Source organism: Oryctolagus cuniculus, chromosome 1 (assembly GCF_051225735.1).
Source record: "Oryctolagus cuniculus isolate XC-2025 breed Fujian yellow rabbit chromosome 1, ASM5122573v1, whole genome shotgun sequence".
In the NCBI taxonomy this organism is placed as follows: domain Eukaryota; kingdom Metazoa; phylum Chordata; class Mammalia; order Lagomorpha; family Leporidae; genus Oryctolagus; species Oryctolagus cuniculus.
In genome coordinates, this window is record NC_142867.1 from 115,308,601 (window position 1) to 115,334,181 (window position 25,581).

At 46.3% G+C, this 25,581-nt stretch overlaps 1 protein-coding gene across 2 annotated transcripts in view; it reads left to right on the forward strand.

The window, feature by feature from the left end:
- UBASH3B (ubiquitin associated and SH3 domain containing B) overlaps positions 1–24,086 on the forward strand; it is a 146,089-nt gene extending 122,003 nt beyond the window's left edge. For both annotated transcript variants that reach the window (XM_070047431.2, XM_008260390.5), the window contains exons 6-14: positions 810–1,018; positions 5,846–5,978; positions 7,484–7,604; positions 8,196–8,318; positions 9,994–10,086; positions 11,604–11,748; positions 14,944–15,050; positions 16,955–17,064; positions 19,424–24,086. In XM_070047431.2, the coding sequence (XP_069903532.1) occupies positions 810–1,018; positions 5,846–5,978; positions 7,484–7,604; positions 8,196–8,318; positions 9,994–10,086; positions 11,604–11,748; positions 14,944–15,050; positions 16,955–17,064; positions 19,424–19,561 (1,179 nt within the window). In that variant the 3' untranslated portion in view covers positions 19,562–24,086. The remainder of the gene's footprint in view (positions 1–809; positions 1,019–5,845; positions 5,979–7,483; positions 7,605–8,195; positions 8,319–9,993; positions 10,087–11,603; positions 11,749–14,943; positions 15,051–16,954; positions 17,065–19,423) is intronic.
- Positions 24,087–25,581: the final 1,495 nt, after the last annotated feature.

Below are 25,581 nucleotides of genomic sequence, written 5' to 3' on the forward strand. Positions count from 1 at the left end.
TCCTTACTATTGAAGTGTTCCACTGTTAATAAAATAAAATAATAATAATAAAAGAAGTAAATAAATAAAAATAATAAAATAAATGTTTTCTATAATACCTTTAGGCTGCCTGTGGTGTTCACATACATCAGGAAAGAAAGGGGAAAAAAATGAATAATCAGCTGGGTGCCATGGCCTGTGGTTGGTCCTGGGGGCTTTTTCTGAACCCAGAGAAGGAACATGAGGTCTGCTCCTTGCTGGCTGCTGATGGCTGGCTTTACGCTGACACACACCTTGATGTCTATGAAGGCCACTCTTCCCCAAGGTCTTTGTTAAAACTGCTCAGTGAGGGCAGGAACCATGTCTTGATTCATAAGAAGGGGAGCACTCCACACCCTAACCCATCCCCTAGGAGCAGCTCTCCTTGTGGTCCCTCTGTCACCCCATAGGGAAGACTGACTATCTGTGAGTTGGGTTCCAAGCATCTATTACAGTGCCTGCGCCAGCAGATGGTGCTGGGGAAATGAGGTCCAATTCAATTGCGTAGCAGTTGACTGGGCTTTTAGATGGATTTCCAAAAACCATACCTGAATCCTGATGGGAAATGGAGACATGGGCTGGAGGAAAGTCTGGGGCCATGAAGCAGTACCAAGCGTCCACCTGCAAAACCCCGGAAAGAGAACAAATGCTTACTGATCCGAGTCCAAGTGTGTCCGGGGCTTGCACACCCCAGGGGCTCCTGTGCACGTCCACAGCTGGAGGTGTGCACTGGTCACACCCAACACACAGTCCTGGCTGTGGGTCTCACTCATCGTCCCTTCTGATTTCAGACTTTACAGGTGATCTACCCCTACACCCCCCAGAATGATGACGAGCTGGAGCTGGTCCCAGGGGACTTCATCTTCATGTCTCCCATGGAGCAGACCAGCACCAGCGAGGGCTGGCTCTATGGCACCTCCTTAACCACTGGCTGCTCTGGACTCCTGCCCGAGAACTACATTACCAAGGCTGACGAATGCAGCACCTGGATATTCCATGGGTAAGCAGATGCAGACCTTCTTCCTGCTATGGCAGACGTGGAAGAGGTGGTGGGGAAACAGCCTTGCTCCTGGGCATACAGGACAGCTGTCACCGTCAAATGGGGTCCATGGGGAAGAAAGCTCTTCTGGTTCCAGAGGTCCAGAAAACACAGAGACAGGAGGCACTGGGGGAAATGGGAAGTGGATTGCTTTCTTCACTCTGCCTGTCCCATTTGATGTAGTTGTCTACCTGGGATCCTAACCAGGGACAAAACCGGGCTCCTTGGGGGTTCACTTCTTCTGGCCAGCGTGTAGTGTCCCCACCAGTGGTAAGACTTCTCTGCCTTAGGGCCCCTGCCTGTCTTGTTCTGGGTCATTACTAGAGTGGGCTGACTCCCCAAAGCAGCTACAAAGATGGCTGCCATGCCAGCCAGACCAACAGTGAAAGGAGTTTGCAGGTCAGGCACTGTGACCATATTCGCCTGCTTGGTGACACTGAGCAAGTCCTCAGACTTGGCACATGTGTGCTTACATGGCTCAGACCGTGACCTAAGGTAAGGAGACCCTGCCAACGTGGAAATAGAGCACATGGCCCCCTGACAGCTTCCCACCTGTCCCTTACTGCCGTTTCGCCCTCAACCCATACTGGGCCCATGGTCAGCGCGGACTCTGCTGTATGGGCTGTTTCATCCCACTAGAGAAAACAGAAACAAAAGACGTGTCTTCTCTTTCTTAATCCAAGCATCTCAATGCCAGCCCTTCCCTGGCATGCTCCGGGCATCCAGCCACGGCGTGCCTGCTGGCCTGTTTCTCCTCCCTGTCGTTTCCACCACGTGCAGACGACTGGGAGGCAGAAGCCCTGAACAAAGACCATCACAAATGAGAAGCAGACAGGCATGGCTTCAGTGAGTGTTTTACCTGGAAGGAGAACGCAGAGGTTCCCTACTCTGGTGAGCAGCAAGCACACAGACTAAACCCCAAATGGAAGGAACATTCTCCTTCTTCGTAACACCTCCCCACACACCTCAGCAGTTCCTCTTCCCTGCAGGGAACCCTCCACTGCATCCCGTAAACATCACTCTTTGGTGGTGCTAATTAGGGAATCAAAGCTGCCTTATGTTCCCCAAATATTTGCTTTTTCAGAAATGTTTCTGAAGAACAAAACACATACTTTGGATTTCCAAAGTCATCGCTTTGTGCCTATCAAAATGAGTAAAGCAAAATGCAGTCATGCGCCACGTAACAGACCGCATAGACCACAGGGGGTCCCTTTAAGACTGTGTGCGGGGCAGCCTCGTAGCCATCTTAGCCTGCAGAAGCAGTCTGTGATGTTCACACAATGCTGCAGAGCTTAGAGCACATCCCCATTGCTAAGTGACACGTGACTGTGTGAATGAACTGAGACCTGAAAGACTGTTTGCCTGACAAATCACAGCCCCAGATCCCATTCTTAAAAGTAGGGCTGGAGCAGGCATTGTGGCACAGTGGGTTAAGCTGAGGCCTGGGATACCTGCAGCCAATAGTAGAGCCCCAGCTACTCCATTTGTGATCCAGCATCCTGTTAATGCACACGCTGGGAGGCAGCAGATGATGATTCAAATACTCGGGCCCCTGCCTCCCATGTGGGAGACCCAGGTGGGGCTCTGGACTCCTGGCTTTGGCCTGGCCCAGCCCTGGCTGCTGCAGGCATTTGGGGGAGTGAAACACCAGATGGAGTATCTCTCTTCCCCACCCCCTATGCTGTCGCTCTGCCTTTCAAATAGGTGAAATTAAAATTAACATTTTCTAAAAATAAGAACTTTATTAATTATTTTTAAAAATAGGGTTATATGTGGGTGAAGAGTATACATGAGAAACCCTGCTAACCCCTTTCTGATCTCTCCACGCAACCCCACTCTTCCCTAAGTTAGAACGCAGTCGAAGCATGGACAAACCTACGTGACCTGGAGCAGTGGATCACAGGGAGGTCTTCATGTCAACTCCTTTTATTCTGAGTGATTACTGGTGATGTTAGTTCCCTGGCAGCCATGTCTGCAAGTAAGCTGCCAGCTTGCACAGCCAACTCTGCTGCTGAGAGTGGGGAAATACTGGCGTTCGGTGCTGGAACGCTGTCATTTGAGTTTTGATTCCAACAGTCTTGGATTCAAGCCCTAACTTTCCATTTGCCAGCTGCAACACCTTGGCCAAATGACAGGACCTCTGTGAGCCTCTGTTTGCTCATCTATAAAATGGAGATAATAATGCACTTACCACGTAGGGTTGTGAAGACAGCGGTAAAAGGGCTGGCTCAGCTCTCCGCGGTCAGTGTTGGGTATGCAACAGCCCTGAATGCAAAACACCCATTAGTGTTATGATTATTTCTTTCTATCTCATGTTTACTGTCCCCATTTACCTGCTCATCCAATCCAATGTCTCTCCCACAACATGATCCTGCAAATGAGCTGCACTGTCCTAACTATATTTAATCCCAGAAGCGGAAGTGACTCAAGCAGGCAGAACCCAGCGAGACAGCCTCAGGGTGCTGGAGCTGTGAGCTCCTGGCTGGAGGGGAAGTTGCACAGGGATTCAGGCAGCAAGCAGGGACACAACCCCCTGCTGTTCAGTTCTGAGTCCCTCCTAAGAATGGCTTTCTCGACATCCTGCTGGAGTATCTTGCCTAGCTCTGAGAAGCCCCAGTTACATCCTCTGCCATGGGGTGAGCCGCCCAACCCTCTGGGCTCACCACAGGCCCACTGTGTTCCAGGGAGGAGCCAGCATCTCGCCAGTGCTTGGAAAGAGGTTCTGGGTACCAGGCTGAGCTCCCTCCCTCCCTTGCTGCCAGCATGAAGTGTCTGCCTATTGTCTTATTGGAAGTGACAGCCCAAGCTGTCTCAGAGTGAGTCAGGTCGCTTGATGGCAGTGACAGGGTGGGAAGGAGGCTGGCATTCTCCTTATCAAGTGAGCTCTAGGAGGGAGAGAAGGGGTCCTACTGGTGCCATCCCAGCTGTAATAAAGTGAAGACACGGGAGCCATGTACAGCAGTTTGTCAGCATCCCTCCAGAGCCAGCCATCCTAAACCCTGAAGCTTTGATGAATCAGACAAGAAAGCTGGATTGGTTTTAATGTCTGATGTTTGAGAGGATATCAGTTTAAAAGAAAGGAGAACAGCTAGCTTATTAAGCTATGTGCGTGGCACAAGATTTCCTTGGGCTACACGTACTCAAAATTTCCCATAAAAGGTTTCATCTGGCTGCACATCAGACTTACTGATGCAGCTTTGTTAAACTACAATTTCTATCCAAAATGACTGAGTCACAATCTATGAGGGGTAGGGCCCAGCGTGAGTACTTTTTAAAAGTCCCATTATGTACTAGGGCTGAAAATCGCTTCCAGTGTATAAGGTTTCTGACACCTTTGTTTACAAGTGCAATTAGTCTGGGGCCAGTATTGTGGCATGGCAGGTTAAGCCACTGCCTGCTTGACACCGGCATCCCATAGGAGCATGGGTTTAGCCTCAGCTGCTCCTCTTCCAATCCAGCTCCATGCTAATGTGCACTTGGGCCCCTGTACCTACATGGGAGCCCCAGTTGGAGTTCCAGGCTCCTTGCTTTAGCCTGGTCCATCCCTGGCTGTTGCAGCCATTAGGGGAGTGAACTAGCAACAAATGGAAGATCTCTCTCTCTCTCTCTCTCTGCCTCTTGCTGTAACTCTGCTTTTCAAATAAAAAATTTAATAATAAATAAGCAAATAAAATTAGTCTATCATTTTTACTCAAAAAAGGCTGCTTCTTAGAGTAACTGAATGCTCAAATATTAAAATTATTTAATTTTGGAAAAAAAATTTTTCCTAACAACCAGTTAGTTTCATTGTGTTGATGAATATGAAAAATTATTTTCCAAAATAAAATATGAATTATTCTTTGTTAGAAATGAATCATCTAGACCAGGTGCTAACCTGGACGGATTACTGCTGAGTCAACACACACGACCCAGGCCTAGGCTTGGCAAACTGGACTGTGCGCAGGTGGTAAAGGAGCGAGGGCTCTGAAATGTCAGTGCTCCCCCTGGACTCCATCCAGTGATAGCGGGTCTTTGGATTTGCCCAGCAACCATCCTTAAACAGCAACATTCATTAGCTGCTGCTTTATGGAGATCGTACTCTTCACCGTAATGTAAAAGTGGCACATTTTAACTGCTTCCCTTGCAGCAAGATCTCTCTTGGGCTTCGTGAGTTAGAGTGGTTCAGCCTGAAATGAGAGGTCTTGGCTCGCAGCTCGGAACATCTGCTGAGAACAGTCTCTTCTGGAATAATTCTGTCTTTAATCATCTTGGAGGTGCCGCTGAGATGGGGAATGGTGTTTGGAGACTGAAAAGGGTAGAATAGGGGATAATGGCCATGAAGTTTCCTTGACCATCAGGAGCCATGGGCAAAGTCATGGAGACAGTAAAAATCTTCCCTCTCATTCTTCACTTCAGATGGAAATTACCATGGGAAAGATGAAAGGCAGCAGGAATTGTTTATTTCTTTTGAACCAGAAAACTAGCTGGAAACAGTGGTACATAATTGATACCTCATTATTCTTTAACATGCCTTTGGTGCCAGCATGCCTGTGGCATCCCAATAAGCACAAAATCATTGGACTCTCTCCCTACCCAGAGGGAAGAATGTGTCTGTTCTCAGTGCAGAAATCCATCTCCTGCTAATTTATTAACTGCAAGGCTTCAGTAGGAAACAAGGTGTCCCCCTCCAGAGGTGACCTTAGCACAGCCCAGAACTGTGTGTGACTCCCACGCTCCTGCTGAGCCCAGGATGAAGTGTGGATGACTCTGGGCCAAAGCAGTTAACATCGTCCTCGTCTTCCTCTGCAGTTCGTACTCCATCTTAAATACAACATCATCCAGCTCGCTCACCTTTGGGGACAGCGTATTGGAAAGGCGGCAGTATGAGGACCAGGGACTGGGGGAGACGGCAGCCCTCACCATCATCTGTCAGCCGATGCAGGTAAGCGATGTCAGCTCACACCCTGCAGTCTAACGAGGGAGGGTGGGCATTGCTCTCACTGTCCCCAGAGGGTCCCCGGTCTCCTAGGGAGGACGTCTCTTAGCTAGGGAGACGTAGATGAATGATACTCACAATAACCATTAGCACTTGAGTCTAAGCTGGTGAAGAAGGTTCTTCCCCAGAGAGAAGCGAAGGATACTTATCTCTAACAGGAATAATGTCCATGCTTTTATCTACAAGGGTACTTCCTGAAGTGGTGGGGAACTGAAATTACAAGTTTATTTTGCTGCAAAAAGTATTGAAATCTATGCATAATTTTTGTCAGAATGCATAATATCCCCAAACTTGTGGAAAACCCTTCCTATGCATAAATTTCAAAAACTTTTTGCACCAGAATAAACTTACCTTTTCTATCGCTACATCCTTTTTAAGTACCTTTGTATTTTGAAGCTTGTTGTAAAGAATAAAGGAAATAATCAAATAAGATCATTGGTACAAGAACTGGCATGTAGTGAATGCTCAGTATATGTTAGCCTTTGCAAGAAAGGTTGGACATGCAAGGGGTGAGGGAAAAGTGGTTGAATAGCCAACAGCAAGTTAAAAGCTCAAATGTGTTGAAGATAAGGACTGTAGGGTACTTTCACTGGAGCCCAGGGTTGGAATTAGGGAACAGCAGAAAAGAGACATGGAAGCTGACTGTATCAACAAGCAATGTAAAACCTGTAAAAGGCACAGAAGCCAAAGTCGTTTGGACATGCCTCTGGCCATCCGTGTCTACGTCATCATCCAGAGCTGTCCTCCCAGAGTCATTTCTGGGGACACCACAATGTATGGGTCAGATGACAGCCCCCGTGTGGTGGTGAGCATAGGCAAACCAGCGCCTCATGGCTGGAGCAGACCCAAAGGACTGCGTGGGCCGAGCCACGCACCTTAGAGGTAAGACAAGAACATTGCAATCATAGAGGTGCTCTCTCCATGAAGTTGATGCAGCACCAACTTTGTGGGAGGAAGCATCTCACTAAATGGCTTGTCTACATGAAGGGCTAATTTTACTCTGAGCTGTAACTCACATGGTCTTTATGCGTTAGCCTGAGGGTGGTTCCAAAAATTCATGGAAAGTGGAAGTAGAAGATAAGTTTGTTTCAGTTCACAGTTTTTTAAAATCCGTGTGTGATGCTTTCATAACACGCATGTTTCGTGAACTTCTTGAAGACTCCACCTATTGGCTGTTCCTACTAACAATTGCAGCCATGCAATAATAAGAATACAATTTTCATAACCCTTCTTGCTTCACAAAGCTGTTTATCTCGTGTGAGCCTCCAAAAAACCTGGGAGGTCTCTGGGATGCGACTTACTGTCTTCATTTTTACAGACGAGCCAACCTACATCCAAGGCACTTGAGGGACTTGTCCAAGTCATGGCTTGGCAGATCTTGTACCGAAGCTCAACTCGTTGGGAAATCGGCTCCCATGTTCCCTCACTCTAAGCCTTTTCTTTCCCTGTAGCCTCTCAGAGTCAACAGCCAGCCTGGCCCCCAAAAGCGATGCCTTTTTGTGTGTCGGCACGGAGAGAGGATGGACGTTGTGTTTGGGAAGTACTGGCTGTCCCAGTGCTTTGACGCCAAAGGTAAGGAGTGGGCCGGCCTGCTCAGCGGAATATACCCAGTACTGCCTCTAGGGGGCAGAGTCAAGCTACGTTTATCTAGAATAGATGGAGTCATTTACAGGTTTGTGTGCTGTGGAAAATGACTAATCGGTAAATCCTTCCTGATGGTCTTGAGTTTAGGGGAAGTGGTTAGTGTTCTTTTTCCCACTCCACAAACTGGGGCACTAAGTACTAAAAAAGGTAGATGTCTCACCCACAATCATATAGCGACATCAACCTCAGAGACATGTCACGATTCTGTGGCCAGGGTTGCCTCCATTAAATCAGTCCAGCTCCTTTGGCGTCACGCTCCCAGGAGCAGCATTTAAGATGGGGAGGGTCCATTAGAGTGCAACCTGCTCTTTAGGGTCTGCTTGTGATTGTCACTTAGAAACTCTGTCTTGTCACTTTTGACAGCAGAATGGGAGAGTGGATTCTGAGTCTATCCACCAAAGAAACTGTGTCAGCCTCAATACGAGCTGACAGTTGGAAGGAGGGGGTGTCAGGATCAGCACGGGGAGTCTTGGGGAAGCAAGAAATTCATGTCGCCTTGGTCTGCCCTTTCTTTTCCAGGCCGCTACATACGCACCAACCTGAACATGCCTCACAGCTTACCTCAGCGGAGTGGTGGATTCCGGGATTATGAGAAAGACGCTCCAATCACTGTGTTTGGATGCATGCAAGCGAGACTAGTGGGCAAGTGTCCCGACGTGACTGCCATGCCCTTCCTGGCTGCTACAGAAAGACTAATCCCCATGGGCATACAAGACACTTCCTGGGGGTTTCTGTAACTTCCCTACAACTAACACATGTCCTCAATGCTAAAGGGATGTATTGCATAACCGTTAGTTTCAAGACCCTGGGCTTAGCACTAGCATGGTTAACCAAAGTGAACAAACTGTGGTCCTTATTGAGGAGTGTATGATCCAGTGATGGGGAAATCAGGCTGGGTTTAGTGTCATCACTGGTGTAGCAGACCAAGACAGCAGCCACTGCCAACACAGCTGTAAGAAGGCCAGGCAGAGCAGGAGGAGGGAACCCCACAGTTGCTGAATATACAGGGGCCAACTACTATCCAAAGAAGCTCTGGTCTTTAAAGCTGCATTCCATATCTGCTATGCAGGACCAGGCCTTGTCCTGTTCAGTCATTTAACAGATATTTATTGATCATTTCTTTTGTGCAAGGTACTAGGCCAAGTGCAAGCCCCCACCAGAGAAATGAACCTGTGTAACTATCATACAATGTGCCTTTCTCAGTCACAGAGTTCTGCACGTAGTAAGGGAACACATACCAAAAAAGACACGAGGAGGAAGGGAGTGGGCTGGGGCCTGAGGTAGAAGTGAGCTGGGCAAGGAAGGAGGGCGACGCACTCGGAGAAAAGGACGACCTGAATGAAGTTTCAGAGATGGGAGGGTCAGTAGTGCGGGGGAAACAGGTGTCTTGTCTCTGGGCCTAAATTGTGAGGCAGGCCAAGGATGGGGCTGCAAAGTTCGATAAACCCAAGCTCACGGAAGACCTTGATCACTCTATTCAGGTGTTTGGACCTCATCCAGCAGGGAAAAAAAAAAAAAAAGAAGTAGAAACCAAGATGAGAATGTTGGAGGATCACATGTCGGGATTTACATCTGGTATTCAAGAACAGAAGAAGTTGAGAGTTTTGGCTAACCAGAATTAAATTAAATTAGAGGTGTGATCCTCACCGTGTAAGCCTCTCAGCTCTAGATGGAGGTCAGAGAGGATCCCATTTCTAGGTGTCTCCTAGATGGATGTTCTGCCACCTGTTGACATCAGAGAAAAGAGAAGGAAAAGGCCGGCACTGCAGCTCACTAGGCTAATCCTCCGCCTTGTGGCGCCGGCACACCGGGTTCTAGTCCCGGTCGGGACGCCGGATTCTGTCCCAGTTGCCCCTCTTCCAGGCCAGCTCTCTGCTGTGGCCAGGGAGTGCAGTGGAGGATGGCCCAAGTACTTGGGCCCTGCCCCCCATGGGAGACCAGGAGAAGCACCTGGCTCCTGCCATCGGATCAGCGCGGTGCGCCGGCCACAGCGCACCAGCCGCGGCGGCCATTGGAGGGTGAACCAACGGCAAAGGAAGACCTTTCTCTCTGTCTCTCTCTCTCACTGTCCACTCTGCCTGTCAAAAAAATAAATAAATAAATAAATAAATAAATAAATAAATAAGAGAAGGAAAAGACAAGAAGGAGTCTGCTGGTTGGCCCCTTCCATAGAACCCCGGACAGGGGGCTTTGTTGGGAACAAGGCTGACACTGCTGGCTCTGCACGAGCCCCCGCAGCGTTACAGGGGCTGTGGGCGCCGCCTCAGCGGAGGCTGGTTAAGTGCATCAGACTGATTCTCTTGGGCTTCCTTTGCAGGTGAGGCATTGCTGGAGAGCAACACCGTTATTGATCACGTCTATTGCTCCCCATCTCTGCGCTGTGTCCAGACTGCACACAATATCTTAAAAGGTAGGACTCGCAGGCTGACACAGTGAACTAGTCCACCCGCTGTCTCTTGGCAGCCCCCACATCTAGATTAACTTGGCATCTTAGGACAGAAGCCAGTTGAGAGCTTTGAATCTGGAATTTTTAGTAAGCATGCCCGCAGAAGATGACCAACCTCGTACATGTCCCCAAATCCTACTCAGGCAGCATGTGCTAGATAAATGGAAATACACTAATAATATTTTTCTTGAGATTTAAAGCTCCCTTGCATGAGTTGCAAGCTTGCAAATATCTCTGTAAATAAAATTTGATCATTTCTTTGCTTTTAAATAGTCGAGTAGTTTTCTACTGCTCTGATCCGTCATTTGCCTCTGGTTAAAGCAGAAATGGCGTTCCTGGAAGTCCTAATTGTCTTTGTTTCTCCAGTTCATTGCCAAGACTTTAAAAGCATCATTACTGTATAGATATCCACATTCACCCTGCAATCCGTGGACGTTTGAGTTTCAGAGTTCTCTGTTCTTATTTCACTGGAGGGAAAGCTGAAAGAAACAGAGTTGGACTGAGTACTTGTACAAACAAATGAGCCAGCAACAGACAAAGCAACAAAGAATTTGGCACTGAGTATGAGCCTTCAATTCTTTGACCTTAAGTAAACCTTCTCTTCACCACCAGAGGCATTTATTTATATATTAAATTAGTATAGAATATTGGAGCTAGGTGTAATACAAAGAGAACTAAGCTAATATAAAGGGACAGTCCTCACTTTGAGGGTGATTCCTCTATGATAAAACACAGGACTTACGCTTTGGTACTTGTAAGTACTCGATGTTGCATTTTCTGAGATAAAATGAATACTCTATGTGATACTCAAATGCAGTGTGAGCTGCTGTAGAGTAGTGCATGCTAAGAGACCGACGTTTCGTGTTGAGACAGTCATGGAAGTTTACAAGGAGGAAGTGTAACAGAGAATTTAATAACTTACATGCATAATGACTTGTGGGTTTTTTCTCTTAAATAAAAACACCACTTAAAGCTGGTATACACCCTGAAGGTGTGGCTGGGGTATTAATCCTATGTGTTTGTAATGCAAAAATTAAAAACCCTTGTCAGGGGCTATAGTGTAGTGGGTTAAGCCTCCACCTGTGGTGCCGGCATCCCACATGGGTGCCAGGTTGAGCCCCGGCTGCCCCACTTCTGATCCAGCTCCCTGCTGATGGCCTGGGAAAGCAGTGGAAGACGGCCCAAGTGCTTGGGCCCCTGCACCCACATGGGAGACCTGGAAGAAGCTCCTGGCTTCAGACGGGCCCAACCCTGGCCGTTACAGCCATCTGGGGAGTGAACCAGTGGATGGAAGACCTTCCTCTCCACCTCTCCCTCTCTCTATCTGTAACTCTGCCTCTCATATAAGTAAATAAATCTTAGGAAAAAAAAAAACCCTTGTTAAAACCTACATGCTTTAACTTTGCTTTAGGTATATACAGCATCCAGCAGGAAAGAGAATAACGGTGCTTCCTTCATTGTCACTTTATTTTACTTTTAAGGTTTACAACAAGAAAATCTCCTTAAGATTCGTGTAGAGCCAGGCTTGTTTGAGTGGACCAAGTGGGTTGCCGGGAACTCCTTACCAGCGTGGATACCGCCATCAGAGTTAGCTGCGGCCAACCTGAGTGTGGATACAACCTACAGGTAACCCTCTGAACTGCTGTTTCCCAAGGCCAGCAGGCCAGGCTCATGAAGGCGATGAAGGGCCAGACATGGGCAGGGGCCCACGCTGGTGGAAATCAAATCAAGCTGTAATTGGAGAAACCACACCTAAGGATAAGCCAGCATTTGCTTATATTTATCATTTGCACGAATTATATCCCAAACCTGACTGTTCTGCACTTCCCTGACTTTATTATCTCTGTCTCAGTGTAATACTAAAACCATTTTGCATTCCAGGAACATGCACCAGTTCATGATAAAGCAGTTCAAAAATTTGTTGGACACTAAAGGGGATGTGCCTGAGTTTTCACGTTAAAAAGCATCTTGAATTCTGTTTATTTTCTTCCTTTATTATTGCCATAAACCTAGAATATAGACAAGCCATTTTCATACAGGAGTTCAAGGGCTTGTCCAAAGTTGGGTATTTCATGACTACATACAAGAATTATACTTGTGTCTTGACTGCGGACCACTAACGTTTACTAACCATTTTCTGCAGCCGGCCACTGTGTAATCTGCTTCCTGGTCTTCTCATTCCTATCTCTTTGCTTTTTCCATAAAGCCAGACTGTCTGTGCTGGGATTAAGAAGAGTTTGTAGATTGCTCATAGATGCATAATCCACAAGCACACAATTAAAAATTAACCAATAATACGGGTCAGGCGTTGAGCCTAGCAGTTATGCCAGTTAAGTCACCGGCATCCTGGAGTGGCTGAGGTTGAGATACCACCTGGGAAGCCTGCGTCCTTTATCAGAGTGCCTGAGTTAAAAGTCCCAGCTCTCTCCCCATTCTAGCTTCCTGCTAATGCACACCCTGGGAGGCAGCAGGTTCAAGTTGTTGGATCCCTGCCACCCACGTAAGAGACCTGGGTTGCTTCCCAGTTCTCAGCTCCCAGCTTCAGCCTTGCCCACATCCATCATAAGCATTTGGGGAGTGAATCACTGGGCAGAAGCTCTGTGTCTCTGCTCTCAAATAATAAATGATATATATATATATAATTAACCAATAAGAATATAGTTCAATTAATTATCAAAAATCTACTCAGGCATTTACAAGATCTCTTTGAGGAGAGATAGATCATAACAACTGCTAAGAACCTGGAGCACATGGTACTTGATCTAGAGGGTGGTTGCCCATCCAAACCTGGGGACTGTGCTAGGGGGCTCTGCAGGTGCGACTAACAACATAACAGGTCCTGCCGGCACAGGCAAGAGGTCTTTCACTCTGTTCTCTGTCCATGTCAGGCACTGAAATCCTTCACAGATTCAACTTAAAGGGCTAGAAGTCAAAGGCAAGACCTGAGCAGGATCTAGATCCCAGCATCTATTTCCTTCTGCACTTACACAGACTCACACATTGCGACTTCACCTTGAAATGACACCTTGGCCCATTCAAAGGGGTCTTTGGTCTTAGTATGGGGGAGATCCTGGGAGGCCAGTGACATAACTGACAATGGAATTGGATGAGATGTGCAGATGGGAAGAGAAGAGAGAGAACAAGGAGGCACAGCATTACAAGGGTGATCCGTGTTTCCACCTGTCCCCCAGGTGTTGTGAGAGTCACAGGAAGTTTTCTAGGAGAAATATGCATGCCAAGACAGTGTCAAATTAGAATGACTTTCTTGCACATACAACAGTGCCTTTCCTCTCTGTATGGCAAGTCCAAGTGCACGGAAGGGCAACCTTGACCAGAACACTGTCACAGCTGTCAGTGTGGAGGCTAAGTTTGTGGGCCAGGTCTGAGACGCAGGCTCTAAGACTTGCTAGTGGCACGAGCATCGTCAAGTCAGCCCTAGCCTTCTAAACTTCTGAATGTGTCACCCAGAAACTCATAATTTACAAAAGCATTTTTGGGAAGAGGATCCTGGAAGAATGCAAGTAGGACACTTGCTCAGAACATGGGACTCCTGCAGCAACTATTTTTAGTACTAATAGTAGTAGCAGTTGTAATGTAGTTGCCTCAAAATGCCATGTGAATCCAGTTTAAGAACTCACCACCACTTCCCCCAGGCAATAAACACCCAGCAATGAAAAACAGAGTTAAGAAAACAGAAAAACTCTATGGCATGCTTGTACTCAAAAACAAGATAAACATCTCAGACCAAAAACAACACAGAAAAGTCATTGGAAACAGGCAGAGGCTGACCTGAGGGCGTTGGTAACTGGTTCACCAGGATGGGAGCGCCTCCCTGGATCCTCCTCTTCAATGCCTCTGTCGATTGTATCATAATTATCATTTACAGCCAGAGCCACCCATCCCACCTGCACAGAGAGCTCCTCAAGGGTTCCCTTCATCTGTATTCCCTGGGCTTCTCCTAGTGCCAGGAGCGTGTGGTCTGTGTTCACAATCAGAAAGAAATGGAAGAAACAGATCAATATTATGTGAGTCTGCCAATCAGACCACACATCTGCTTTTCTCACCTGCTGTTTGGGACAAGTGTTTGATACAGTGGCTAAGACACTGCTTGGAACTTGCACTTCCCACACTGGAGTTCAAAACCTGGCTCCACTCTCTATTCCAGCTTCCTGCTAATGCACACCCTGGAAGGCAGCAGTGATCGCTCACCTAACTGGTTCCTCCCTGCCATTCGCCTGGAAGACCTGGACTGAGTTCCTGGCCCCTTCCAGCTGGGCTTCCAGCTGGCCCAGCCCCAGCTGTTGTGGACATTGTTTGGGGAATGAACCAGTGAACCAGCAGAAGGGAGATCTCTCTCTATCTCTCTCTCTCTCTCTCTCCCTTTCAAATAATTTTTTTTAAAAAACTGCTGTTTATTATGTATACGTTTTCTGAAGAGAGGCTTGCAAAATCCCTGATCATCTAAACCAGTAGAAAGAGTTAATCTTTGTTTCATATTAGCTATATGACTAAGACCATTTGCAAACAGTAAATTAGTTCAACTGCTGATGTGTTGCCCAGTGGGTGTAACAGGCACTGGATGTCTCACTTTTCAACAGGTCGCTGTGACACGACAGGCATAGCTTTTATTTCTAACATTTCAACCCCATCTTCATGCACTGGAAATGCACTTCCCTGACTCTCCCTTCTTTCCAGGGAAATGGGTAAACAGATAGATGAGAACTTTAGAAAGGTCCCGAAAGAAAAGTGGAGAGTGACATAAATTGCTTTGGTCTCTGAATCAAATTGTTTTCATTTCCTTTGTTCATTTTTCTATTACAGACCTCACATTCCAGTCAGCAAATTAGTGGTTTCAGAATCCTATGACACTTACATCAGTAGAAGTTTCCAAGTAACAAAAGAAATAATAAGCGAATGTAAAAGTAAAGGTAGGTGCCATTATTTTGGACTCCATATTTAAATATGTGATCATTTCTCCATCGTGGTTAATTGGCTGTTCAAGTGTTTCAACTCGCTGTGGCACACTAGCTTAGTAGGAAAGAAATATATCTGTGGCCTCTCCTCTAGATGTTTTCATATTGAATTTGTGATATTCTCTGAGAACCTTGCACGCTAGGTTCAGTTTAGATTCTGCATGAGAGCTAGTCATCTTGTGAAGGGGGTTTGCTATTACAAAGTCTGGACGTTTGTGAGCCTGGCCCTGATTTGCCTGCACTTGATCCAGGAGTCTAGACATCACGTACAAACTCACCTGGACACCCACCGTCCAAAAGTGTCCTTAGTGTCAGGCTAAGTCTGTTTCCAGATGTTCTAAACATTTAATGATATATAGGAGGATTGTTCACTGTGGATGTTAAGTTACGTATTTATATCCATAGAGCAAACACTGGAATTATATACATGAAAATGGTAACCGCGGCTAGCCCTGGGCAGCTGTACGGTAGATGACTACCTGGCAGTTATCACTCAAGGCGCTCAGTTCCACAAAGATGTTCTGTCAACTGCTAGTCTCTAGAGCTTACAGGTCTACAGTGGCAGCATTTAAAACTGTGTGAGAGGGGTGGCACCAGGAGCGCTGTGGCTATGCAGCAGTTCTGGATCTTGATTGCAGAGCTTACACAAAGCCACACGCATGGGAGAGGTGCGTGGAACTGTAGATTCCTACTCACACGAGTGCTTCCCAAACCTAGTGAGATCTGAGCCATCAGATCAGTGATGGTATCAGTGTCGGTTCCTGGTTTTGCGGCTGTGCCATAGGTCCAGATGTAAGCTGGGTGAAGGGTATACAAGCCCCCTTTGCTATGTGTGTACCTGTGTGTACATGTGCATACGGATGTATGTGTACATGTGTGTATGCATGTGTGTTCATGTGTGTGTATATATGCATGTGTGTGTACAGTCAGTTCTCTGTGTCTGAAGGCTCTGCATATGCAGACTTAACCAGACCTGGATGGAAAATATTCAGAAAAAGTAGCACCTATGGGAAGTGGGCATTTGGCACAGCAGTTAAGACTCTACTCGGATACCTCCATCCCTTATTTGAATGCCTGGATTTGAGTCTTGGCTCCACTTTCAATTCCAGCTTCCTGCTAATTCATACCCTGAATGGTAGCAGGTAAAGGCTCAAGTACTTGGTTCCCTGCAACCTACATGAAGACCAGGATTGAATTCCTGGCTTCTGGTTTTGCCTGGACCCAACCTGGCTGTTGTGGACATTTGGGTAGTGAACTAGTAGATGGAAGATTCTCTCTCTATCTCTCTCTTTCTCTCTCTCTCTTCTTTTCAAATAAAATGAAAACAAATAAAAGCCTTTTCAAAAATAACATTTGTACTGAACACATACAGATATGTTTTTCATTTTTTCTTGTCATTATTCCCCAGACAATATACCATTACAACCATTTACATAGCTTTCACATTATATGAGGCACTACAAGTCATCTAGAATGATCCAAAGGATGTGTGTGGGTTATATGTAAACACTGTACTGTTTATATAAGGGACTTGAGCATCTTTGGGCTTTCATGTCTGTGAGGGGTTCTGGAACCAGTCCCTCTCAGATACCAAGGGACAACTGTATATACAAGGGGACTTAAAACAAGTTGTAAAAAGAAAAAACTTTTTAAAATCCATGCTTATGTGGAGTCTTCAAAAAGTTCATGGAACATATGTATTATGAAAAACTATGTATGGTTTTTAAAAAATTTTGCACCACAATGAGCTTATCTTTTCATTCCATTTTTCTTCATGAACTCTTTGAAATACTCCTTCATTGACAAAATGTATCTGTCTTTGTAGAAACACTCTTCCCATTTCCTGCTTTCTTCCCCAGGAAATAATATTCTGATTGTGGCCCATGCATCTTCCCTCGAAGCGTGCACCTGCCAGCTTCAAGGCCTGTCACCTCAGAACTCCAAGGACTTTGTACAAATGGTCCGCAAGGTAACGTGTTCTGTGTGTCTGGGGCCCGCAGTGCTGTGCGGTCTGGGACAGTCAGCACCTGGTGGTTCGATGAGCTCTCTGAAGCGCATGTTTATGCTGAGCTGTGAAGGCTCCTGTATTGATTCACTCAACCAGGATCTACTGAGAGGTACTCTGTGTAAGCCACTTTATCAGCCCCTGGACAAGAGAAACGGATGTGTTAGAGTTAATTCATGCTTCTGAGAGCTAACCTTTAGGAAGTTGCTAAGAATTCTGAGCAAACTGTGTGCATTTCCCTGAGGAACCTTGAGTTGGATACACAGTCTGAGTCCAAAACACAGCGTCTGAAAGCTTGGCTGGATGACAGGGCCTAGCAGGTGGTCCAGGGACAGCAGCCAGTTACAATGATCAGGCTGAGCAGCACACCCAGGAACCGGAGAGGCGGACCTCCACAGCTGGATGGGGGAGGCAGACCCCTACAGCTGGATGGGGGAGGCAGACCCCTACAGCTGGATGGGGCTCTTGGTGCCTCTGGCTGAGGCTTCCCATCAGCCCCCTCCCACACACTTCCCTTCAGGCAAAGCAAACAGTTTCTTTCTCTGCCACCAAAGAACCTGATTCAAAGTCAATTGCAATTCTCTTCTCCTTTTTAAAAAGCTTATTTATGCATCTGCTCTTCCCTGGTGTCTGTAAATGGCTGGAGGGGAGAGATTTTTGTCTTGTTTATGAAGGCAGCTTTGGATGTGTACAGGAAAATACGCTTTGACATTGCCATGACAACTGAAGTTAGCGAGAGCACAGCTTCCTCTTTGTCACAGATCCATGTGCAAAAGCAGAAAAGGAAAACAAAGGATACAGAAGTGAAACAAATTTCTTAAATGGGATCATCTTTTCCATTGTGTTCCTGTCTCATTTCAGAAGTGTTTGGGCTGCCTTTCAACGTGATGGGCAATTAGGAACTAACTCCTGGCACCTGAGAGTCGCGTTGCCTTCCCTTACCTGAGGCTTCACTTCCTGCAGTTTCAGCTGCTTGCAGTCAACCATGGTCCAAAAATTCAGTACCAGGGCCCCGGCATCATGGCGCAGTGGGTTAAGCTGTCTCCCGCATCCCACATGGACGCTGGTTTGAGTCCCAGCTGCTCTTCTTCCCTTCCAACTCCCTACTAATGCACCTGGGAAAGCAGCAGAACGTGATCCAAGTACCTGGGCTCCTGCCACCCAAGTGAGAAACCAGGATGGAGTTCTAGGCTCCGGGCTTCCGCCTGGCCCAGCTTGGCCATTGTGGGTGGCCATTTGGGGAGTGAACTGGCAGATGGAAGCTCTCTCTCTGTAACTCTGCCTTTCAAATAAATAAATGTTTAAAAAAAAAAAAGCACAATACAGTAAGTTACTCTGAAAGAGAGACCACATTCACATAGCTTTCATTATAGTGCTATTACAATTGTTCTATTTTATCATTGGGTATTGCTGTTAACCTCTTACTGGGCTGAACTTGGAAATTAAACTTTATCATAGGTTTGTGTAAGGAGACTTCAAAAAATTGTGTGGAATAATTGAATTAAGAGATACATACATTTGTTTTCGTGTAGAATTTTTTTTAAAGATTTATTTTATTTATTTGAAAGACAGAGTTACAGAGAGAGGTAGAGACAGAGAGAGAGAGAGAGGTCTTCCATCCGCTGGTTCACTTCCCAGATGGCCGCAACAGCTGGAGCTGCGCTGATCCAAAGCCAGGAGCCAGGCGCTTCTTCTGGGTCTCCCAGTCAGGTGCAGGGGCCAGGGACTTGGACCATGTTCTACTGCTATCCCAGGCCAAAGTAGAGATCTAGATCGGAAGAGGAGCAGCCAGGACTAGAACCGGCTCCCATATGGGATGCTGGCACTGCAGGCTGGGGCTTTAACCCACTGGGCCACAGTGCCGGCCCAATGCAGAATTTTTTAACCCTTGCGTAGTTTTTCCATAATAGGCTTTTTCCGTGAACTTTCTGAAGCCTCTGTATGTATCAGGACAAGCTCAGTATACTCACAGGGTTGGGTACTACCTGCAGTCTCGGGCATGCGCAGAGGGTCTCGGAACATCTCCCTGTGGAGAAGGGGGAAGTGCTGGCTACGTTTATGTCCACTCTTCTCCCACCCTGGTAGGCAGCAGTCTCTGAACAGAGACTTGGTGCAAATCCTCTTCAACATAAACACCCTTCCCTCTCATGTATCAGTTTTATCCATGTCACTTTCCCGCTTGCTTTTCGAAGAGGATGCATTTCTAGAAAGCCTGTTTTGATTCCCAACTCATTCTCCAGGGCCGCCTGAGGATCTCGGTGACTAGGGAAAGTGAAAGCATTAAACTCTGTCTTCTTGTTGCCTCTTCCTTGCTGTTCTTCAGATCCCATACCTGGGCTTCTGCTCCTGTGAAGAATTAGGAGAAACTGGAATATGGCAGCTGACAGACCCACCCATCCTTCCTCTGACCCATGGACCAACTGGGGGCTTCAACTGGAGAGAGACCTTGCTACAAGAATAAACTACACGCGTGCATTGAGAGAAGAGGCCTTTGGAAGACGTGTGGTCTTGTGTCTTTAGTAACAATGGAAAACTCCACACTGCATTCTAGGCGAACAGCTCAGAGTGATTTAGCTTATTTCCTTTCATGCTTAAGGTTCCTAGGATGAGGCTGTGCAATTGCGAGAAAGACTTGATTCAGGGAAACAGAACGCATGCTCTCTGGACTCTTGCCTGGCTACCAAGGCTTTGGAGAGCTGTCCGCCTGCACTGGGGCTCCTGCTGCAGCAGGGCGTGTCGTCCTGCTTCTGTCTCTGCATGGAGTAGGAGCCTCACTGCCCCCACAGGGAGCTAGCGGCCCACTCTGTGGAGGGAAGCAAGGGGAGGGAGAGCATCCGAATCCAGCCGGGGGAACACTGAGGTGCACTTAGGGGACAGGATTTTCATTTGAACTCTAGTTTCCAGTTAGGCAAAGCCAAGCTGAGGAATGCTCTTAAGGTAATTAGCACCCACCCCCTGCAGAGCATCATCCTTCGGTTGCAAATTCAAGTTCTACCCTCAGTAGACCCCATAGAGCAGTTTTGCTGGCTCAAAACACCTGCTTGATGAGGCTCATGTTTACCCTGGTGCCACCACATCTCCTCCAGAGCAGCTGGCACTTCTTGCTACTGGCCTTTCCCACTTGCTTCTGTCTGTGAAATGGAGACAAAGCATTTGTGCTCTCCAAGGTACTTTGGACCCTCAGGAGGAAGATAAAATAAAGGTGTGAAGTATGCAATGGTAGGTGCAGAGAACTTACGAAATATGAAGGGACTTGGAATGACCTCCATTGTAGCCTAATCAGCTACAGCATCTCTAAAATCACCAAGATTTGCGTATCCGCACCCCTAGATGTAGACTATGTTACCTAGTTTAAGGATGCTGACATTTGGAAAAAATGGGTGTTTGAAGATGAATTTGGGTAAGCAAGAGGCTCATTCTGTGCAATATGGACATCGTTACCAACCTCATGTAGACTTACAGTACCTGTCCACCTTAACAGGATGTCGACAGGTGCATCAGTTGTACCAGAGATGGATAATAAAGTCAGGGAACTGATGTAAATGATGACAGGCATGACTGCGCTGGCTACCTGTGCTGTCGTCTTTGGTTTTCTATTAGTAATTTAAAACATATAGATAGGGCCCATTGAGGCAAGTTGGAGATCCACATCATGTGGTTTCTCAATACATCTGCTTCCTGCACTGAGAGGGAGTTCATATAAAAGAAAAATACATGACAATCAAGCCAAAAGATCAGTCCTCAACGTCTATTTAGTTACGTTCACTAGCCGGCTATTGATAGCCACCGACAAGGGTCTGCAATGGTTTAGTTCACTGTGTAGAGTATGTGTGCAAAGTGAAATCCCAGCCATGAAAAGGGAGCATTAGTTAGCGTAAAGCAAATCTATATATGTGTAGCAACACTGAATAAGTTTCAAAACCCAGACACATAAAACATAAGATCTATAAAAATAGATCCATGCTTGTATCTAAAACTGGAATTTGAGATGCCTGGAAAAAAAGAGGAAGTAAAACGATGCTGGCTGTATGTTAATCAGCAAAAGAAATACAGCCTTATTTCCTGAAAGTCACTTGGAGAAATATGAGGGTACTTCAAAAAGTTCATGGAAAATGGAGTTAAAAGATAAGTTGATTTGGTGCAAAAATTTTTTGAAATCCATGTGTATGAGGAATCTTCAAAATGCTCATGGAAGTGCATATAATTAAAAAAAAAACATGGATTTAATTAATTCCATTTTTTCCACAGTCTTTTTGAAGTACCCTTGTAGGTGTTGAATTTTACATTTTAAGAAACCAATCGCAATTTCTTCTAGCACTGCATAAACACTGATCCAGCTTCTGTGTGCAGAGTGCTGAGGTGCTAATATGTGCATTGCTGTTTTCACCTTAATATGGGGTGGGAGAGGAGGAATGGGGGAAAGTGCCACGGTGAAGCTCTTGAAGGTCACGTTGGATGGGTGTGTAATCAGCACACTCTAAGGCTTACTGGGCTCACCAGGAACCGTAGTGGTCTCTGCGTGCTACCAAAGAAATGCTTGAACGCATCACATCCGCTTTCCTTAAAACAGTAGCAGTGTGTTCTGGGCAGTGTGTGCACCCACATAAAATAGGGTGTCCTCCCCATCTCCCTCACTGTCTCGGCCCAGCAATGACCTGGTGCATCAGCCTCAGCCTAGTGTAGGCACAGCATGAGGCAGTGGTCTGTATGAACTAAAGGAGGCAGAGATCTGAAATAATCTGGATAACTCAGGTGGAAAATCCTGAGTACAAGAAAGAATTTATTCCTCTACTTTATTTACTCAAAGTGCTTATCAAAATGGCCCGGATGGTACACATCCACACTAAATTCTCATTGCCTATTAAAAAAAAAAACTGGACTCCAACTGAGAAAATCCTTGGGAAATCATGTATAGTAAAATCTACAGCTGTATTACCCGATTGCGCGTTCATCCAAAAATTCTACGTTGGAGTTAAATCTGAAGCTGAAGCTGTTTCTGTTTGAGCTACTGGGGGAAGAAGTGAGGAAGGAAAGGAAAGCAAACAAATGCCAGATAAAAAGAATCAAATGGGTTTTTTTGTACAGAGGAATTTTTCTCCAGAGGTAAAAAGTTATTTACAATACCAGGTGAAATGAAATTAACTAAAGGATTTAATCTGGGATTGAAAGTCTGGACCTGGTTCCTGCTCCTGCAGGTGTGCCGCAGCAAGCCGCTAAAGCCCCGGTATTATTCATAGATGGAGCTTTGTTTTCTGTGATTTTAAAATGCGGTATGGATTCCTCCACGGAGGAGAATAATTGGCACATTTTAATGCACACACTCGGGGTTTCATTTTCCCAGGCTCTCGTCACCATCTCTGCATTGGTAGTGAGGGGCCTGCTGCTTCACCCGGGAATGGAGTTCAGTTACAGTGTTTCCCATTACATTTAGATTCATAGAATCTGAACGGCTGATTAAATGGCCATCTGATGGCTGACTGACGGAGGGGGGCTATTTTTCACCCTGTCCTGAAAGGCTTGGGAGGAGTTTCTATTTTTTATTTTAATTATACTTTAACCAAAGAATTATTTTAAAGTAACCTTATATTTGAAAGATGATTTTGCAAAATGAATAAATCAATAAATCAATCTTCTGGAGTGACATCAGTTTGGTGACTCATTGTTGATCATGTCCTTGTTAGTGGTAGTTGGACCCCATGGAGGTTGTCTTCCCATTGTGCATGACATCACCATACATGTATCCTTTCCACTCAAGTAGCTGTATTCATATTAAAATGAAGCCTCTCATTTCAATTACCCACTGGGAACTAACTGAGCAGCTACAGGAAGAGAAGACCCTATCTCATGGCCTTTCTTGAAAAGCTTCCCAGGGTGGCAGAGGGAGGCACTCCCTAACCCAGGCACCCCGCGAAGCTGGTGTTTAAAAGCAGTGATGAATTGCTCTTTTGAATGCACTCTAAGTAAAGCCCGTGTTAGAATACAGATGAACCTCCCTTCAATTTTCACAGGGACCAGCACAGTCCACTGTACTGAATCGGCACGAATTTAGATAATGAGGTACAGGGTTATTTGCATTTAAATTGTAATCCAGCACACGTGTGAGAAAGCAGAGGCGCTAGGCTAACGAGGCGGCCTCGAGGAGGGATGGGACTGGAGGAGGAAGAGGGTGGGGCAGAGAGGGATTTCGCATCTATTTAGGTTAATGTTCGCTTTGCAAAGGCGATGGGAGACATTTTGTTAGGTGATGGTGGATGCTTTTCCTTTTTAAACATAGGATTACAATTGGATTTGCTTCTCTTTAATTCTTCAACATACTGAATTTCCCTAAGAAAATGACAGCTATAATGAAAATTCCAGGGGAGCGGGGAAAAGATTGCTTCTAAATGAAGAGGAAATATCTTGGTTTTTAAGTACATGTAATTCTAGGTTTGTTGTATGTAGGTTTAAAATTATAGTGATGAGTAGTCAAACTTAATAGACAATCAGTTCTTACAAACATTTTACATGGTACCACTTAGCTGCCATTATCCGCACAAAAAATCAGAATTTTGCAGCTGTTCAGCTGTCCGTGGACTTGTGCAGACTGCGTATGAAATGTCTAATGGGAAACGTGCAAGGTTCTTTCTTTGACTGCCGCTCAAGATGGAAACAGAATCCCAAAGCATTTTGGTTATGCATAGAACCATTTTAAACCCGCCGTTTGGGAGAGTCATGTTGGTTTCTTTTTCATTTATAAAGCTATTGTATGATTTTTTTTCTATGTGATTCAGGTGTATTTATTTGAAAACAGGTTTGTAACTATAAAAAAGAAAACCACACCTACCTGTATTGCCAAACTCCTTGTAAATGTGTGCCCTCCTGGACGAGACCTCTCCCCTCTTGATACAGCTATGGCACCATTGTAATTAGTTCATTCCATTCCAGGAGCACCTCCGTTTAAATGGCTCATGGATGATTTAATAAAGAGAAACCGTGTCCTCAGTCAATCCAGAGTGCTCTCATATTACATTCTGAGTGGTCTCTATTCCCATCATGCTTTCAGATGTTACTGTGGTCATTATTACTTCCAAAATGGCCATTAAGAGTGCGATTCTTCTCCCAAAGGGCAGTGGGGCACTTGCCACCGATGGAAGCCGATGGACCCTGTGCTTCCCTCAGGTCAGGCTTCAAGCTTCCGATCACCCAGACTGGGAGGTGAAAACCCACCCAGGAGTGAAAAAGCAAACATCAGAGAACTTTCACTGCCCCATGTGCAAACACAAAGTATCTTTCCTTATACCGCCCTAGGTGCCTCGGGGCAACTCCTGCAACAAGGGGCAGAGTAAGAGAAAAACATATAATGTGTTTCAGTTTTACAGACATGGGAGCTTTCATAGGACGTGGAGGTCCAATCAGAGAGGAGAGCAGACCTGAGAGTGATGCCAGGTGTGGAGAGATGAAGGAGCAAGGGATATGAGCTTACAGGAGAAAACTGGAGAAAATTCAGCAAAGCCTGTTGGTTCCAATTCTCCTCTGAGCCCCTTCATCTTCAAAGATAAGGGTGTTCTGTTCTGGGTACAGGGAGGGCACCTCTCACATGAGGGTCTTCCAATCTGCTCCAAGGGGAGGCCAGAGTCCTTCCTCTGTAGGATTGATGGCCTACTTCAGGGAAGGAGGACAGGAGGCCAGGGCGAGCTTCTTAATTCTGTCATTTTCTCAGGTTCCTTCAGGCTAAAAAGCTCCAGATGCCAAGGTACCATATTCTGGGGTGGAAGGGCCTGAGCCTATTGGAGCTTTCCCCCCTCACCACTGCAGAGAGGGCAAGCCCAGCTCAATACAGTGCACACACATCACTATAAACCCACACACCCCACAGTAAAGATGGATTCACTTTCATTTTATTGGAAAGGCAGAGAGAGACAGAGTGACAGACACTTCCATCTTCACTCCTCAGATGACTGCAGCAGCCGCAGCTGGGCCAGGCCGAAGCCTGGAGTCAGGAGCTCCATCCAGATCCCCCTTATGGATGACAAGGACTGAAGTACGTGAGCCACCATCTGCTACCTCCCAAGGTGCTCGCTAGCAGGAAGCAGGAGCCAGAACTGAACCAGGCATTCTGATATGGGATGCAGATGTCTCAAGCAACAACTTAACTGCTGTGCCAAACGCCCACCCCATACACCTCATTTTTAAACGTGATTATATGTTAAGCTAATAAGATTTTAAAATAAGGGCTCAGCATTGTGGTGCACCAGCCTACCACATGGGGATCGGGTTGAGTCCTGACAGTTCTACTTCCGATCCAGCTCCCTGCTAACGCACCCAGGAAAGCAGCGGAAGATGGCCCAAGTGCTGGGCCTCCTGTTACCAAGTGGGAGATCTAGGCGAAGCTCCTGGCTCTTGGCTTTGGCCTGGCCAAGCCCTGGCTGTTGTATCCATTTAGGGAGTGAACCAGTGGATGGAAGACCTCTCTGTCTCCCTCTCTCTCTCTGTAACTCTCTC